This window comes from Leptidea sinapis, chromosome Z, assembly GCF_905404315.1.
Source record: "Leptidea sinapis chromosome Z, ilLepSina1.1, whole genome shotgun sequence".
Classification (NCBI taxonomy): Eukaryota; Metazoa; Arthropoda; class Insecta; order Lepidoptera; family Pieridae; genus Leptidea; species Leptidea sinapis.
Genome location: NC_066312.1, coordinates 32,564,326 through 32,583,266, shown reverse-complemented (window position 1 = coordinate 32,583,266; position 18,941 = coordinate 32,564,326). Strand labels below are relative to the sequence as shown.

The following is an 18,941-nucleotide window of genomic DNA, read 5'->3' as shown; positions in this document are numbered from 1 at the left end:
AAGTGACCGCCGCGGCGGCCCAAATTCTCTTGCAACACCAGAGGAATCACACCTGAGCGTTGCCGGCCTTTAAGGAAAATGTACACGCTTTTTTTTGAAGATACCCATGGCGTATCGTCCCGAAAATACAGCACATAGAAGATTATTCCACAGCTTTGGTAGTACCTGGAAGAAAGTCTCTTGAAAACCGCACTGTGGACTAACTGGACATGCAGCTGTAGATTAAAGTAGTGTACTTATACATAAAACATCAAGTATATATTGAGTATCTTGTTCCATACCCAAATTTTGCAAACATATATTTATGACAACAAGTTTCGATATAAAATAGAGATGCAGATCCAATTACAGGTCAACTTTGCTTGCTCTTAAAACAACATCGCTAGGTATGGAAATAAGCGCCATACACTTCGCCAATGCCGAGTTGGTTAGAGAAGGTATGAAGGAGATATTATATTTTCATTTAACAGACAATGGTGATATATGTAAATAAATATTATTGTTACATCTTTTATTTTTTCACTAGAGGAATGAATAATTGTATGTGTCACAGGACAACCAAATATTTTGTTTCTTTTGCCGTTGAGTCCCTCACTAGGCTCATCTTTCTATTTAAGGCTGTCTATAGAGCGTACTTATAAGTTGTTCAGACTTAACTTACGTAAAACTCAGCTGAGTTTAGACCCTTTATAACAATAATATAATATAGAAAAATTCGCTTTTCATGGCTAACACGGCACTCGCAACAAAAACGGAAACTATCTTGTAAAACAAATATCTATTAACACATTTTGTATTGATCATTCTCATATCAAGAAAACATTACCTTAACAATACTGGGAAAAGCACTATATGCAAAGAACATTAACAACTGTCGCATTTTGAACGAAGACGCAGTCTTTCCTTGTTCGTAAAATGTGTTGTTTGCATCCAGGTGTGAATCAACTTTTAGTCCAAATGCACACGATGCTATGACGTCATTGGCGTAACGACTCGTTAGGTCTTTACATTCAACTTGAATTGGGCCTGAAAGGTAAAGTGTATTAGTACAGCAAATTATGGTCTATACACATATAAAGACATATCGTTCGCAGTCTGATTGCGGAATTGCAAGTTTGCTTAAAGGCAATGTAAGCACACACACTTTTCTACATTACATTGCTGCTTATTCACCAAGAGTATTTTAAGTAGCTGGAGTAAATGTGGCAATGTATAGGTATTGAAATGAGATATATAAATAATTGATGGTTTAATTGAAGGATAAAACGTGTGCTTTGCTAAAATTCATACTTAATTCAATACGAATGGCAACACATTGATTGAGAGAGCTATACATAGATAGATATTAGATTAGATGACTTATACGTGTAGATAGACTGTGATAGCTGTGAAAACGTCGAAAAAAACTAAGGGTGAGAGTTCAACCTCTATTTTGAGCAATTCACGCACACATACACTGAGTGACATACAAATCGCGAGTGTAAGACGTAGCTTGTCACGCACACTAAAGTATAATAAACCTGACCTGTTTTCATCGGTTCCCTAGCAGCAAGAGGCTCCATCTAGACCTATAATTTATCTAAACCTAGACCGTGGAAAACTACAGCAACAACACACAAATCCACATACATTCACATTGCTTAGTGAAAATGACGAAAAAAATTCACCCTTCAATAGAAATCATTTGGTTATAATAATATTGTTGTAGTTTTTGTTCTACCAATTTTAAATCGACAAAGTTTGGGTACAAATATAGTCATCCATTAACCCGGTCAAAGTCAAACTCTAAGTCAAATAAACTTTATTCATTTAGGTTTAAACTAAGCGCTTTTGAACCATCACTATAAATATTTCTTTTAAATTACTGAATGTACTATATGTTGAAAACGTAGCTAGTAAGCTCTTGAGAAGAACATACAAGAAACTCAACGGCCACACTTTTTAATCAATAGAGTATTTTACAATGGCTATAATATACAAAACAAATTAGATTAAGAAAATAAACAAATAAGATAAAGAATAAACTGTATCAAACATTGAATTCAGTGTTTGTGTACTGTTACTTCGTGAACATGATGGTCGTGATTACTGTCATTAGTAGTAATCGCATCAAACAATTATGATATTCACAACAATTTTCATCAAGATCATGCAATCCGTTCTCGAGTTATAAAAGAAGAAATACGCACAGATTGACGAAAATATCATAAATCGTAAAATTAGTATAATAAGACAGTCATAAAATGTTAATTTATCATAAAATTTATAGAAATAACCTTGAATTGATTATACAAGTCAATGTGCTGTGATATACTGATAACAATATCATTCGTCCATATCTAATAAATTATCGCATTTTATTGTATAAAGTACAATTAACATACTCCAACGAACAGGTGCAAAGAATTTTAAGTATACCTAATAGATGAAGCGATGCTTATAATAAATGAAAACCGAATTCAAAAACGAAAAAGTATTATACTTAATAAAGATTTCTCTCCTCTCCTGCAACCTTTAATTATAGGTAAAGTAAATAACTATTTATTGAACTAAAATTATAGTGTCCATGTAAGCAATAATTATCATAACATGATAAGTACTGGGTAAAACTGTGCTAAATTTTTATGGGACCAAATAACTACAAAAGAATCACGTAAAATAGACCATAAATCTCAGCGTAATCGGTGTACATACATAAAAACAAAGTTTCCAAACTGATTGAGAACAGGTGGACTGTTTAAAGTCTGTTAAAAAGTCAAATCAATTGAAAGCCCGTAACGCTCCCATTATTTCTCTGGTCTAGGTGATCCATACTGTCTCTCCCCTTCCTGCCCGATATAACAACGAATGGTCACAAGGCTGAGTCTAAAGTAATGACTAATAAGTTTCAAAAATTCTAATCATTGACGTAAAATAAACAATTAGACTCATTCAAGACAATCTCGCTCATAACTTATCTCAAGCAAAACTCTGCCTACATATTAGGCAGAGTATCCAAGAATACCTAACATGATTACTATCTAGATGTTTATTCACAGCTGGGTTAAAAAAGACTTTCTCCCGCATACAACCAAACTATGTAATCTCCCTGTGCAATTCCTCTTACATCCAGTAACACTAGGTGGTCCTTAGCCAAAAAATTAATGATTAGTAATTCACCATCAAAATTAAAGGCAATATATTATTATTTTGGCTTCCTCAAAAGGCAAAAGCGAGACCTTTATTGGATCATTTTGTTGTCCGTCCTTACATCCGTCCTTCTGTCTGTCAAGACCCTTTATCTCAGGTACGCGTGGAGGTATCGAGTTGACATTAAAACGAAATGCTCATGTCGACAGTATTTTAAAGCTGTGAAACATCAAAACTTCTAAGCTACCGTTACAAAAAGATACCGCCGTTTATGGCGCAAAAAACGTGTATTTTGACTCTCTCAAGGTTGTTAAATCCGTTGACATAAAGCTATGGAATTATGTCTAATATTACACGTAAAAGTCTGAAAATTATACATTTGTAATTAAAACACAATATGGATAGCACATTACTTACTATACTTCATGACAGAAAATATCGCCGCTGTGGTGTCCACCATTCGGCACCCCATGCAAAAGCCTTTTTTTTTTCATGGAATAGGAGGACAAATGAGCATACGGGTCACCTGTTGTTAAGTGATCACCGCCGCCCACACTCTCTTGCAACACCAGAGGAATCACAGGAGCGTTGCCGGCCTTTAAGGAAGGTGTACGCGCTTTTTTTGAAGGTACCCATGCCGTATCGTCCCGGAAACACCGCACAAGGAAGTTCATTCCACAGCTTTGTAGTACGTGGAAGAAAGCTCCTTGTAAACCGCACTGTGGAGGACCGCCACGCATCCAGATGGAGAGGATAATATCCTAACTTGTGGCGTGTCGTGCGAAGGTGGAATTCGGCGGCAGGAATTAGGTAAAACAGCTCTTCGGAACACTCCCCGTGATAAATGCGGTAGAAGACACACAATGAAGCGACGTCTCAATGCAACGCCAAGTGATCCAGCCGCTCACAGAGTACTGGGTCCCCGAAAATTCGAGCTGCTCTGCGTTGCACGCGGTCAAATGGATCGAGCTGATACTGGGGTGCGCCAGACAAGAGATGACAGCAATAGTCCATGTGTGGCCGGACATGCGCTTTGTACAGTGCTAGAATGTGGGCCGGCTTGAAGTATTGCCGTGCTCTATTAATGACGCCCAGTTTCTTTGAAGCCAATTAGGCTTCAAAGAAACTTGCCTTCCTATATAATAAAACATATAAGGACATATCACTCGCTGTCTCATAGGGGAACGGTAATAGAGTGCTTAAAGACAATGTAAGCAAATTTTTCTCCTTAGTTGTGTCTCAACTGTCACTGTGAGTTCTAAATTCAATATTATTTCAACAATGTTTTACATTGCTTCTTATTAACCAAGATTATTTTAAACAACTGGAGTAAATGCCGCAATGTATAGATATACATTTAGCAGTTGAAGCTTATTATGGTGTAATTTGTGACATTTTCCATATTTCGGCTTTTGTTTTTATACGAAGTGATTTATCTATATGTATAGACCGTTACTGATTGTAAATATTTTTGCTTAGCTGAGCAGATATAATTAATCTTACGGAACAATAACAAATTTCTAAGTTGTCATCATTTTATACAATAGATTGAAGGTAAATTAAAAACTTCTTTAGAACTTTATGTTTCGTCAGATAACAACATAATATTAATTACCTTCCAGTTATAGTGCGACATATAACCTTTGTTCAAACTGCGCAGTAGTAAATGATATGTTAATGAATGTTTGCTGAATAATAAATAAGCATGACTATGTTATTGTATCATATACTATATCAGGTTTTATATAATAATATACTTATGATAAAAAAAATTGCGTCGATTTGTAAACCTCTATCTTCAACAACTCACGCAAACTAAAACAAAGTGACATTACATATCGCGGGTGTTAGATGTAACTTGTCATGCTCACTAAAGTAATAAGCCGGGCCTGTTATCATGCGTTGCCTTACAGCTAGAGACTCTATATAATAATTATCTATGTATGGTTTCTGTGTTTTTACATTAGATTTTGATGTTTTGGGAAGATTTTTAGAAAATTATTCTAAAAATATACCTGTTGTATGCTAAGCTAATTCTAAAAATGGCGCCGCCAGCTAAAGTCAAATAAATGCTAATATATTTTATCTTCAATAGCTTTGCGTTTTATTTATTAGGATGTTTAGGTTTGAATTTACGCAGTGTAAAGTTACTCCAAGTTTAAGATTAATTCTCCCTGTCATGTAATTCTGTAGTTACAAAGATAAGATAAAGAAAAAAAGTTTAAAATTTTGAATAAATTTACTTCGCGTTTATTAATAACACAGTCAAGCTTCAATATTCAAGTTGCAGTAAGAATTTATTTAGGATTAACTATTGAATAAAAATGATATGCTATAGTTATCTCCAATAGAAGTAATAAAGATTTTTCATGCATTTCATTCTTGGTTTTCAAGGTCATAGAATAATTGTTAAAAAATAAGAAAAACAACTTAGTAGAGATGCTGACAACCTTAGACCGACGACTTCGTGCGCGACCGTTCCACGGGGTGACAGAGGGTGGCGGGGACGGGGTATGTCAGCGGATAACGGGTGTTGCGGGGTAAGGTAATGCGTGAGACTGCCGTAAACAGTACCCGCTGACATCTTTAGTACACCGTCTGACACCACGTGAGACGAAGTGGTCAGACTATAATCACAAATGACTATAATTGCAAATAATATAATATTAACACACTTTTACACTAATTATGTTTCCCCAAACTAGGCATAGCATGTACTATGGGTACAAGGCAACGATATATTTAATACAACATACCTACTTAAACATACATAAATAGATATTGACTAGGAAACAAACATCGGTATTCATCATTTTAATATTTGCACTTACCGGGATGCGAACCTGGCTAGCTCAGTAGGCAGGTTCACTAACCACTGGGCTATATGGGTAACAAAAATACAAATAAACCTTTATACCTAATATCTAAACACTGTGAATTGCGTATTACACCTATTGACCTTGGTTAACCAATCTCCCCTTTGCTCCCAAAATAAACTTATCTGTCGTCTTACTTAAATGATATAATAGGCGAGGAGACGGTTAACCAAATTGAAAAATAATGGCTATGTACTTGAAGCGTGCAATGATTCACGCAATAGTACAAGATCCCACGGCGCGATTCTCCAGCTAATCTATTTTTATTATAAAACGAATTTTAAATGAATGACGAGGGAGTATGAAATGTATTTGAGAAGTACAATGTATTTCAAATATATTTTTTTTAAATAATAAAATCAAAAATACTATAATATCTGCGTCATAAAATATTGTGCCCTTTTGTTCATAAACTTTAGAATTTGTTTAAATATAGCCTGAATGTTGCTCCAATCTACGTTAAAGGATATCGTGAAAGTTTCATGAAAATCTGTTCAATAGAACCGTGAAAAAAACACAGACAGACAGGCAGACTGACCGAAAATTGTTATGAAATTTGTATATTTGTATTCAGTTACAAACATACTACTACTGTTCAAATTAAAAATCAAATTCAAATATTTTTATTCAAAAGAGGATTTAAAATCACTTATTTAAAGTCAAAAACCACCACCCATTAAAAATAGTGTACCACAGAGAGCTTTCGCACTACGTCTGATCAGAGTCCGATCCGTATCCGCCCGTATTCTCAGACCTGAGAATACCGGGCGCAAGAAACTCGGCGGGCTTTTTAAAATAAAAATTTGAATTACAATGTTACATCGTACAAAAAAAATTATAATGAAAGAGCCTGAGGGTGTTCGCACTATTTCCACTGTCTGTGGTATATCACCTTATTCACCGCTTTATGGAAAACAAATCTAAAGTACAGTCACGTCAAGCTAACAATTTTTTTTTTCTTACAATAGATATGTTAGCTGGGGTGGCCAACCAACGGGCACAAACCTTAGTAAATACAAGGTCGCTCCAGGAAGTCTGCGAACACCCCAGGAGTGTTCTGAACTTCTGGAAGGAGCTGGGCTGGTTGGAATGACTGGCCAACACTGCACGCAAAATGGACCCAATTAAGCGGTCTAATTGCGGAAGCAGGAGCCCTTTACCAATACCAATACCAAAGATATGTTAGGAACTATAGAATGCCGAATATTAAAATAATAATCTTACCGCCAGTTTCTTCAATCTTCTTCTTAAGTGACGCTATCATCTGGTTCCCTACCTCCTCCATGAACGGAACCATCAGTCGGATCTTAGAGCTGGTGAAGGCCGGACTCAAAGTTGATCGCATGTCTTTCCATTCATCACCTACAACCGTCATTAATATTTAGTATTCTTTGATATTCAAGCTGGGAAAGATGAAAGTAAGAAAAGTATGCCTGGACTTACAAAATACTAGCGGAAAGATGAACACGAGTGCAAAAATGAAAGCGCAGAAGTAAATTTCCAATGGAAATACAGTAAGTTAGAAAAGGAAAGCGAATCTTTTATTACTGGAACTGATTTGGATAGATAAGATAAGGATAGATGGGAAATATTACATATATAAGGCCTTCTTACCCTTGAGCGAAAAAAGATTTCTCGCGAATAATGGTTCCACCTTCTCATCAGAAAAGCCTCGATGATCGATGAAGTATTCGAAGTCTTTGATCGCTATTTTCTTTATCAATTCCAAGTCGCGGACCACCACTAATGGATTGAGAAATTCATAACGCCCGAAAAACCTAAAAAGATAATTTAAATACAAATACTAAAAGACATTATTATTATATAAAAACGCATTGCGCAAATTAAAAACAACTAGGTTTTGACTAACTAACAATTTTGCCAAAAGAAAATAGATAAATCTTCACAATGACAGCTATAAAAAATACCAATCTCGAATCCTGTCAACCGCAGTCCCCCTGAGAACGTGCTCTGTTCAGGAAACGTCGGGTAAAATAAAAAAAATAATATTAATAATAAAAGTTTTATGCTAAAACCTATTTTAAAAAGTACAGTTACAATTACACACGTTTTAATTCATTAAAAAGTATTTTACTTAGACAATATTATGATTTATATTTTAATGCGTCATCTTATGTAATGTTTATTATGACTACAAATTACCGTCGCAAAAAGATTCCGGTTATCACGTAATATTGTTGTTTATAAAAACATTGTATTATTGATTGCCTTCTCAGAAATGTGATTTTAATATTATGTTTGTTTTTTGTAGTTTCATATTGTGTTGTTTTGATGATGATTGATAGTACCGCATCAGACATACAATCAAAGAAATCAAAATAAAAATACCTAATTTAGTTGCGATATATGTTTTTTTTTTTTCATTATTATCATTTCACATGCTCCGGAGATGGTGCTCCACACACCTTGGCTGGTAAAAGAATCATAGCAGATATCTTGATTATACTAGACGTATATATTTTGTCAATGTGTAACCAACTATACCATAACCTTAGTATACTACGTAAAAGTCGAACCCTGTGTGAGAGTGAGATAACTATCCTTACATAAAAACGTTTTGACACAATTTAGTCTCCAATAGTCTCCTGTCAAATTGGACCTATTTTAATTTTAATGTTTTATCGTAATTGTTCTGTGTTTTCAGATATTAATTAAAAATAATTTTATTATTGTGTTCTGCGTTATATTATTATTATCTATATCTCGTTATCCACATATTAGTATAGATAGAGCCTATTGCTGCTAGACAACTAATGGTTAAACAGGCCAGGTTTATTAGTTTTGTCTTCGTGGCAAACTAAGTCTAACACTCGCGATTTGTACGTAACTTTGTGTTAGTGTGCATGCATTGCTCAAAATAGAGGCTAGCTGTCAAGTCAGTTTTTTTCGACTAGCTAAGATTAGTGTATTCTATCTTTCAATATGTACGACGTCGAACAAAATCGATAATTACTTCGTGCAACCTATTCCATTATTTATGAAATAAAATCTAATCTTATTTTGATAGATTATGACTCTTTATATATATATTAGGTAAATACTCATAGATATATTGAAGTATATAATAAGCAGTATCATTTAAATACCAAAATACGGATAGTAAATCAGAAACAAAAACAAATTACCTTTCTTCGGGATATTGGTTGTAGTAAACATCAATGTCATCCGCGAAATGTCTTCTGCGCAACAGAAGGGGAAGAACGTTGCCCAGCAGTGGAATTGTGGGCGGATTCTTCACACCACTAGCCGAGAATTTCGTGTAGACACTCCGCAGATAAAGGTACAAGGTAGCGAACAGTACCACCGCCCATATTAGAAACAGCATGTTTAGTTCGGGACTCCAAAGTCCAATGGATAATCTAAAATTGAAGACAAGTTTTCGGTTACCAAGTCATTACTTGTCGATGAAACATCGCATTTTCTTATTGCTTATGTTTTATGAAAGACATAATCAAGGCTTTTCAATTTGTTTTGTTACCTAATGTTATTATAACTCCATTTTACTTTAACGACCTCAAAAAAGGAGTGGGTTACCAATAGAGTGAGGGGTCTATAGGATGGATAGGAGATGGTAAGAGGTAACGCTCCTGTTATTTTTCTGGTGTTGCAAGAAAATGTGGGCGGTGGTGATCACTTATTTCAAGTAACCCGTACGCTCATTGGTCCTCCTTTTCCATAAAAAAAGGAACTGAGAAGATTCGCAAACTGATTCCGGAAATCGCAATCGATATTAATAGACCGATAAAAACATTGGATAAGTTATACATGATACATTAGACAAGGACGATGAATAGACTATATTATTAATATTGAATTACTTAAACCATTTGACAGCAATACAACATCTATATATATAAAAATTAATTGGTTGGACCGATTTGGCTAATTTTGGTCTTGAATTATTTGTCCAGAGAAGGTTTAAAAGAATTGAATGAATATGAAAATGCTTGGCATTAAATAAAAACAACGATTTTAATTTTTCTTTGATGTGTGGGATGTAAAAAATAAACTTAATTTTAGGTAACTGTTGTAGGTTGATTAACTACAGCATTTTTATGTAGATTGATAAATCTTAAGTTTTGTCCAAAAATATATCTGAACCTAACCTCACCAACAAAAACGAAACCTTATAAATAGCTAGTATTTCAGGAAAACTCTATTTTGTAAATTAAACGAAAATAATAATAATATTTTATTCGTACCGTAAGTAGTAAAATGATTCCTTTTGTTTGTTTTATACAAAAGTTTAGGTATTTTATTTATCGATTGAGGCAGTACGAAGTCTGCCGGGTCAGCTAGTATTTTGATAAAATACTAGTTTTAAATTAATGGAAGAATTAGAAAAGAATGAAATATAAATGATATGTGGAAAAAGGCGTAAGAGTTGGTTTTCTATTACGAACTCATATAAAACCTTATAGACTGTCCTAATGTTCTCCAAAATAATGGCACTTATTGCGGAATATTTAATAAATTTTATAGAAATAGCTACAACTTAAACTTCATTTTAACTAATAAACTATTAGATCTTAAAATTGATTCCTATTATTTTAATTTTTAAAAAAAAACTATGTATCCTTTTCATTTAAAATAATAAATATGGATTAGTAAATATCGTAATTTGTAGATAATTCTTTATTTTATTACAAAAAATTGTTTAGTGCTCTTCTTGTTGAGTTTATTAACGATGTGCATACCTTTAGTGTAGATATATAAATAGTAACACTTATAATCTTACTTGTATAATATGTTAAATTATGTATCTAGTTGGTAAGCCTGAAGAAATAAATAAAAATAAATAAATTAACCAATGTGTTATAACCAAAATAATATAGAGTTAGTTATATAGTAAATAAAAACTTAGTAACACTTATAGTATTGCTTATTCATTCATTTTAAATTATGTATCTAGTATGTAAACTTGAATAAATAATAAAAATTAAATAAATCAGTGTGTTAAAAACAAAATAAACATAATATAAGATCTTGTTATAAAGTTAATAAAAACTTACTATAAATCAGCTGTTTAAGTCGAAACCGGATGGACACCGTTCACGTGAAGCACACTAGAGTATCAATGTTTGTATGAATTAATATTTACAAGGACTATTCATATTATCTTTCTTTATATATATGATTTGTATCTGGTTTGGCATATAATATTACCGCGCGGTTTTGCGTACGTCAAACAGGTTCCAATAACAAGTGATTTTAGGTTGGTGATGTATCATTATGCGTTTCTGAGAAAAATCACTTGCAATCTAATATTTTTGAACTACCTGAGATTTTATATTTTATGCTATAATATGCCTTTTTTATTCCAACCATTATTGCCAAATTTTCTTAAGACTACGCGTATATAAAAGTTAAGTTATTGTTAGCCCACTCTGGGAGTAGGCGTCCTTCAGCTTACTCCATTACTCCATGCATCCCTCTTCTGTCCTTTGCCTCTCCATTCTTTTCCTGCTGTTTTTATATTATTTTATAAACACATCTGTTTCTTGGGCGGTCTTCTTTTTTTTCTGCCGGATGATCCTTCCCAAATTGTCGTTTCAACTGTCTCTTCATTATCTTTTGTCCATGAATCTCACCACATGATCTGCCCTTTTGTTAGAGCGTACTTAAAAGACATAAAAGGCATTTATTTTTTCAAACTTGATGCCATTAGAACTATTATTGATGACTCCTTTTCCTAAAGTTTTCTCTTATAATCTTTTTTTCTTTTCAACAGACTCCTTTTCATTGCTTTCTGGCAGGTCGTCAGTGAGATAGTTTTGTTTTTATTTTTGTGTTGTTTGTACACGATTGACAAACGCATGTGAGAGTCGGTATAATGCAGGTGCATTTTTTTTTTTTCAAATACAGAGGAAAACACTTTTTTTAAATTTGTTTTAAGTTCCAGAATTTTCTCCAGGTTATATTCACCCCGCGTTCGACTTCTTCCTCCTCGCTGTTATCTCCAAATAATAATTATTCTCCGAGGTATTTTATTATTAAATAATTATAATTTAATAACTTAGATGTGTAAACCCTGAATCTTCTACCGGCACTCACGTAGAGATCGCCGGCAAGCGTGCTCCCCGCGCACCACCCCTTCTCACTTGTATCGCCTATTCATCGCGACGATGATCTACTTATGTTTACTCAATTTGCGTTATGATTGAATTTTCAATATGATATTTTTTATTAACATACAGACAGCGCTTAATTTATGTAAATACATAAAATGATATATCACCCTCGTAACTGTCAATATCAGTTTTATATAAAACAGTCAAAACAGATTAAACACTGTATTTTATCGAATTTCAGATTTATAAATAAGTCCTTTTTCACGGTGAGATCGGTTCACGGAGAAATTGTTATCATAATAATGGTGCAATACTAATGTTGCACAATATTTCTTTTGAAATATTTTGAAACATTTCGTGGAAATTTGATTAACCACTTCAGTGCATCGTATCTGAAAAAGTGATACACAATGAATGATGGGTGAAAGAACCATAATAATTACATTGTCCCGAAAAATAATTTACATTATCAGACGTTATACGAAAGATGCCGAAATAATTACTATTCGTCATACCAAAGTTAAATAAACCTTATTATATAATATAATAAGGCTTAAGGTAAGCGCTTCTGAATCGTCACTATAAATATATTTTTTTTGAATAACTAAATCTAGCTTAAGTTTGGAAAATGTAGAGCTCGTGAGAAGAACATTCAAGATACTCAACGGCTACTCTTTTCAATCAATAGACTATTTTACAATATATGAATAGGAACTATATGGGGCACACTAAAAGTTTGAAAATTAGAACAGGCCAACAAAAGTGAGGCAGGCGAGAAACGTTGGTAAAAAAATGATCGAATTTTTTTTCTCAGCTACGGGTCCCATCTGCGCAATTCTTAGAAGATGAAAAGAGTGTTAATGCCGAGTGGTACTCTACCATTTTTTACCCAGGGTTTTGAAAAAAAATCGCGAAAGACGACCAAAAAGCCGCGTTCTCCTACATCATGACAACGCTTCTTCACACACGGCCAACAAAACTAAGTCATTTTTATCTCCGAAAAAGTAAAACTCACCTATCCTGCACATTGCCCCGACCTGTGTGTGAGCACCCTGCGATTTCTGTATTTTTCCCAAAATCAAAGATTAGATGAGAGGTTTCACTTTTACCAATTCCGAAGAGGCAGTGATAGCGTTTAATCAGCACGTAGAAAACATGCCTTCAGATCTGTGGTCGTCCTGTTTTAAAAAATGGTTCGATCGCATTAAAACATGTTTAAAATGTAAAGGAGAGTATTTTGAAAAGCAATAAACTTAATATTTTTGTTATAACATGTTGTTTTTTTTAAGTTACGCAAAACTTTTAGTGTGTCCTACATATAAGATACATCTACGTCGATTGTACATCGGCTTTGTAGAAAACATGCTTGCAAAGAAATTTATGAAAGCATCTGCAACAGCAGCACTTGAGAAAGGTTGGCCAAGTTCGAATCCACTTTTCGAAAGGAGGCCTAATATGTGACGCCAAAAACCGCCGGATTGATTTCGTGTTTACTTTTAACGCCCGATTTCACCAATGACACTTCAAACTTGATAAGACAGAGTTCAAATGCCAGTATTGCTCTAGATAGTGTTAGTTAGAACCTCAAAATAGTTAGACTATGATCGATCGGCTCTGAGAGGCTTCAAGTATGTATGATGAAGGATTGTCGTCTAAGTCGAGTGTCACGATGACATAGATATTAGTTTTGCGCACAATAATATGCATTTTTTAGTCAAGGTAAGTGTAGTTCTGCATAAGGTATAAAATATCAATGAAAAAGTCGTAATTATTCTTTATTGAGAGTTTAATGGTTCTTACGAAACAAACGCGTTCTAGTGTCTAAAATTCTAAACTTAATTAAAGAGTGACTTTGGATGTATACTTTGGATGTTTATATACTTTTCATAAGATGGTACGTAACTAACTGTCAAATATGTGAATAGTTCTATATCGGATTTTTTTTCTCGAGATCGACTCAAAAAGCATTCGACCGTTTGAGCACCCCTGATGTAGATTAAACACAAAGTGATTTCACCAATTACTTTTGAGCATGTTGACGTAAACTGAGTTTACATGTCTTAAACAAAAGAAAGTATCAAATAACTGACAAGAATGTCATCGCTAAGTATGAGCAATATTACAATTGTTAACTTGAATGCGTTTTGGCCTATAGTTGCCTTTATTTTGTGTTGGTGAAACCCGATTCGAAATTGTAAACTCGTTTACACGCGTAAGATTCGTTCAAGAGGTCTAATCACGTTCTACTTCAACGGTGAAATTGGCTTCGTACTTCATGTAGTCGGGATAGGATGACGATTAATATCTTTTCAAATTTCTGAGAATTTTTAACAGCGTTCGAGTTAGATAGTGATTGATACGCCCTGCCCATTACTAAAAAAAAACATTCTGAGCGGCACTATTACTACGCTCGTCACCTTGAGACTTAAGTCAACTTGTAGTTACTTAAGTCTTGAGACTTAAGTAACTACAAGTCTCATTTGCCCAGTAATTTCACTTGCTACGGCGCCCTTCAGACCGAAACACAGTAATGCTTACACATTACTGCTTCACGGCAGAAATAGGCGCCGTTGTGTTACCCATAATCTAGCCGACTTCTGGTGCAAAGGAACCTCCCATTGGTAAACTGTTTGTACCCAATATATAAATTATACAACTCTTTCAGATTACAGTGCTCCGAGGTTTTGTAAATGCCCCCTGGTACGTAAGAAACGACGACCTTCATCGAGACCTTAAGGTGGATTAAGTCGTACAAATTATTCAAAAATATGCAGAAGTTCATGAGCTAAGACTTCCCCATCATGGGAACGCTGAGTGTATCCAACTCCTTGACAACACTAACCTAGAGAAAAGACTCAAAATAACTAATCCTCTTGAGTTAGTGTAGTGATAACATAGTTTAATATTTATAGAGCAGTGAATAGCTATAACTACTACTCGTATATACTTAGTGTAAAGAACACAAGAATATACTATCTTCGCCTTAATAGACACAATAAGAATTGTGCTAATGAACACATTCTTAGATTTATCTACTTAGAACATTGAGTTAAAATTGAATTGATTTTTAGTCTATAAGTAACAAATAATATTTCAAATTAATTGTTTCATACGCTGATAGCTATTATGACTTGTTTCTGTAATCCACCATCACCAACAGAATTCAAATCAATAATTTCAAAAGTATAAGCTAACAGTAAATTCAGTATTTATTATAATGAATAATTTTGGTTTATTGTCAATTCTCAAATTAAAAACCATCTTTAGCAAAACTTTATTGAATTCATGTATAAAATCTAAGCTACATTTATGTAATAATTTCTTTATTCAATTTCAAATTTTAATAACTGCACTACTTACAACATGCAATTCTAACATAAAATCAGAATGAATAAATGCGTTACATTTAATATATTATTAAAATACTTATAACTTTTAATATAATATTATTAAACAATAAAATTAGAAAATAAAATTTTGTGAACGATGCGGGACTCGAACCCACGACCTCTCGCGTTCCGTGCGAGTCTTCTTCCAACTGAGCGTACCGTTCGAGTGACGTATCGTCATAAAATCTTATATGCTTTGTTCAACCCTGATTGTTATTATCATACCATCTTTAACATTAAAAGACGAACGTAGAGCCAATTTAAAATTTATTGTCGAATTTTAAAATTCAACCAATGATCTCCTACAAGCTTGAGGTTAGTGGTTTCTGGGGACAGTTTTGATGGGATGCAGGTCTTCTCGCATGGTGATACTTCCATGCGCAGTAGAACCTGATAGATCAGCATCTTGATTTCTAGGAGAGCAAATCTTGAACCTGAAATTAAAATAGAAATTATTATAAATGAAGGACAATTAAATGAGATGGTTTAATACCCATGGAATCACTTAACTTATTGGTACAATTAGACCAAAAATTGTATAGAAATCATCACTTAAGAGAGCCTTATGCCTTGTTCAGCCTAATCAGGCTTGACGATAAAATCTTAAACTTATCTAAAACTGTGAAGTTTGGCAATCGCCAAACTTTACAGTTAGTGAAGACTTGACAAAATATACATTGGCATTAAACTATATTAATATTTAATTATATTTTATTCCGCCTGGTATTCTCTTCTCACAATGACCGAAGATGACGACACGATATAATGTATGTCATTCTGACAGCTCGCCATTTCATCAATATCCTCACAGTAGACATATACATACATATTGTCTGTTATACTGTGATCTGTAGTCACATCACAAACTATGGCGTTGTTTCACTCGAAAATAGTTTAAGAGCAGTCAACGCAACTGATAATGTATTCTTAGGAATATCATGTGAACCAGCTGTCACTGGAAGAGAATACCAGGCGGAGTATATTATTATACCACACTGACCTGTATAAGACCACTGAACAAGCTGTTCCATATGTTTGACAGTAATTTTTTTGTGCCTATTTGAAGCGCCACTCGCGAACGTCCAGGGAACGAATTTTGACATAAAATACAAATGGCTGCGAAGGAACGAACAAAACTCTGAAGTATTTTTGCATTTTGAATTAATTTCGTTCGTTTTTCGTGCTATTTATACTTCAAGAATCAACGTAATAAAGTACACAATTTTTTTTTTGTAAATGGTTTCCCACTATCTATTGATGTTTGCTGAGGTTGTCGTCACTAGTTTTAGTACCGCAGACTCTTTACATGGCCAACAGCGCCATAATGGCGAAAATCAAACAGGCACAAAAGCACTTTGACAGCCGCCAGTCCAGTGGTATATAGTAGAGGTCAGTGTTATACCATGATTTTACCAAACTTTTAAATTGAACTACATATTTTACTTTTACTATTCATAATTGAACACTAAATTAAAATAATGTACATATATACGAAAGTTTATAAATATGTAACAATAGAAATATAGAGACACGCCCGATAGAGTAATTGATACGCCCTGCCCATTACAATGCAGTGCCGCTCAGGTTTCTTGAAAAACCCCAATAATTCCTATTCATATGATATATTACTGCGAAATAATTGTCTAGAATCATTAAATATTATTTTTAAAAGAATATATTTTAAGACACTTGGACAAAAAACGTAAAATTAAAAATTCAGAAATGTTGCTATATAGTAATATTTTTGAAGGCGAGATAGAGATGCATCTAGGGAGAATCTTAACAAATTCGAAATAGATTCTCTTTTAAATATCGTGCCTTAACAAGATTCAGAAAAATACTGTTTATTACACTTACCAATGCAATTTCTGGGCCCAAAACCAAACGGCATATAAGTCATTGAGTTGATCAAATGTTTATTTTCATCGGAGAAACGCTCTGGGTTAAATTTTTCAGGTTCAGGGAAGTATTTTGCGTCGCGATGGATAGAAAACACTGGAATCGCGATCAGATCTCCCTTACGAAGCTGTTAAACATTAAGTATTATTTTAGAACACATTAATATAACTCAAATGTTGTCTGAATGGAGAAATAACAAAACTGAAGTATATACGTTTTATTTGTGGGTCGATGGCATCTAATTTTGTAGTCTGTGTGTCATGCAAGTCTCTCTTTTTGACTAATTAATTTTCTTAGTAGAATAAATTATATTATCATGCTTAAAATTACTTACAATGAAATCTCTTTTTTCATATTTGTTTGGTTTTCCCATATTGTAATCTTTACAGCAGATCCGGTCAAGCAATATGCCTGGGGGCCACAATCTCAGAACCTCTGAAAGGGCATAATATGAAAATTGATTAATCGTATTTTTTAACAAAACGGTGTAATATTTCTTTCCGGAATATCCGGCATGATTGTCTTTTGGATACAATTTAAAATATATTCGTTTGAGCAATGATTTTTATCTATTAAAATAATATTACTTAAAAATATTTTATGAGACACATGTTTCTTTGTACATTACTAACAAATTCTTAAAAGCCTATAGAAATGACGGTTTTATCTTAAAATTTTTACCCGATATAACCATATCCAAATACTGCATGTTCTGTATCAGATCGAAGTCCAACTTTCCTTCACTTTTGCTGTGTGTCTCTTTTATCTCTTGAGCTAGTCTTTCTTGAACTTCTGGGTGGAGTGCTAACTCATAAAGAGTGAATGACATGCCGATTGAGATGGTTTCGAATCCTCCGATAAAAAACAACACAGCTTGGGCGACCAAATCTGTATCAGACCATTCTGAAAATATTGTCATTTTCATTTTATGATACATTTTTAATAAAGCAAAATATAATGAAATATTAAACATTAAAAGAAGTATTAAAAGTTCAGTCTATCTCTAAAATTCATTTACTATTGAAAATAGATCTAACTCTTGCTAATGGTGCTTCGGTTCGATCTTCGCCTGCCAAGTAAGTAACAATTTTCAGCTTTCGAATTTATATTTACGTTAATTCATTGGTTTATAAACGTTATTATAGGTTCTCTGGTGTTACAAGAGAATATGGGCAGATATTATCACATTATTTTACCATCTGCTGTACCGCATGTATTAAACTTGTACATCTGAACTCATTAAAAATAAATAACATGTTATTTGATTATTACCTCTATGTGATGATTTCTTTCCAACTGCAGACTCTTCAACGGTCGCGAAACCAGTATCGCCAACCTTGTCTTTTGTCGTTTCATCATGTTTCAAATGTCCTTAAAGGTAAAAAATTGGTTGTGGTTGGTTTATTATTGCTATTATTACGGAAATCGCCGACCGATACTAATAATAAAAGAACAAGATGCGTCATAAGCCGAAGCTGAGGCCTATCGTGCCTCTCTATCGCTTGTTCCTCTCTCTCGCTTGCACCCTCGGCTCAGACGGAACGTGACATTTTTCG

The 18,941-nt window shown here is 33.8% G+C and overlaps 1 protein-coding gene across 7 annotated transcripts in view; it reads right to left on the bottom strand.

Annotated features, from left to right (window-relative positions):
• The window catches only part of LOC126978781 (cytochrome P450 9e2-like), a 44,347-nt gene that overhangs the window by 6,607 nt on the left and 18,799 nt on the right, over nucleotides 1–18,941 (bottom strand). For 2 of the 7 annotated variants that reach the window (XM_050827852.1, XM_050827846.1), the window contains 5 exons: nucleotides 18,658–18,756; nucleotides 18,067–18,288; nucleotides 17,720–17,820; nucleotides 17,344–17,512; nucleotides 15,348–15,920 (listed from right to left, as the gene is read on the bottom strand). The exons of 1 other annotated variant lie outside the window; for it this stretch is intronic. In XM_050827852.1, coding sequence (XP_050683809.1) covers nucleotides 15,754–15,920; nucleotides 17,344–17,512; nucleotides 17,720–17,820; nucleotides 18,067–18,288; nucleotides 18,658–18,756 — 758 coding nt within the window. In that variant the 3' untranslated portion in view covers nucleotides 15,348–15,753. Of the gene's footprint in view, nucleotides 1–826; nucleotides 1,027–7,229; nucleotides 7,368–7,619; nucleotides 7,784–9,151; nucleotides 9,386–11,038; nucleotides 11,143–15,347; nucleotides 15,921–17,343; nucleotides 17,513–17,719; nucleotides 17,821–18,066; nucleotides 18,289–18,657; nucleotides 18,757–18,941 lie in introns of those variants that run through there. 4 more of the 7 variants (XM_050827847.1, XM_050827849.1, XM_050827851.1 and 1 more) reach the window with 4 other exon arrangements.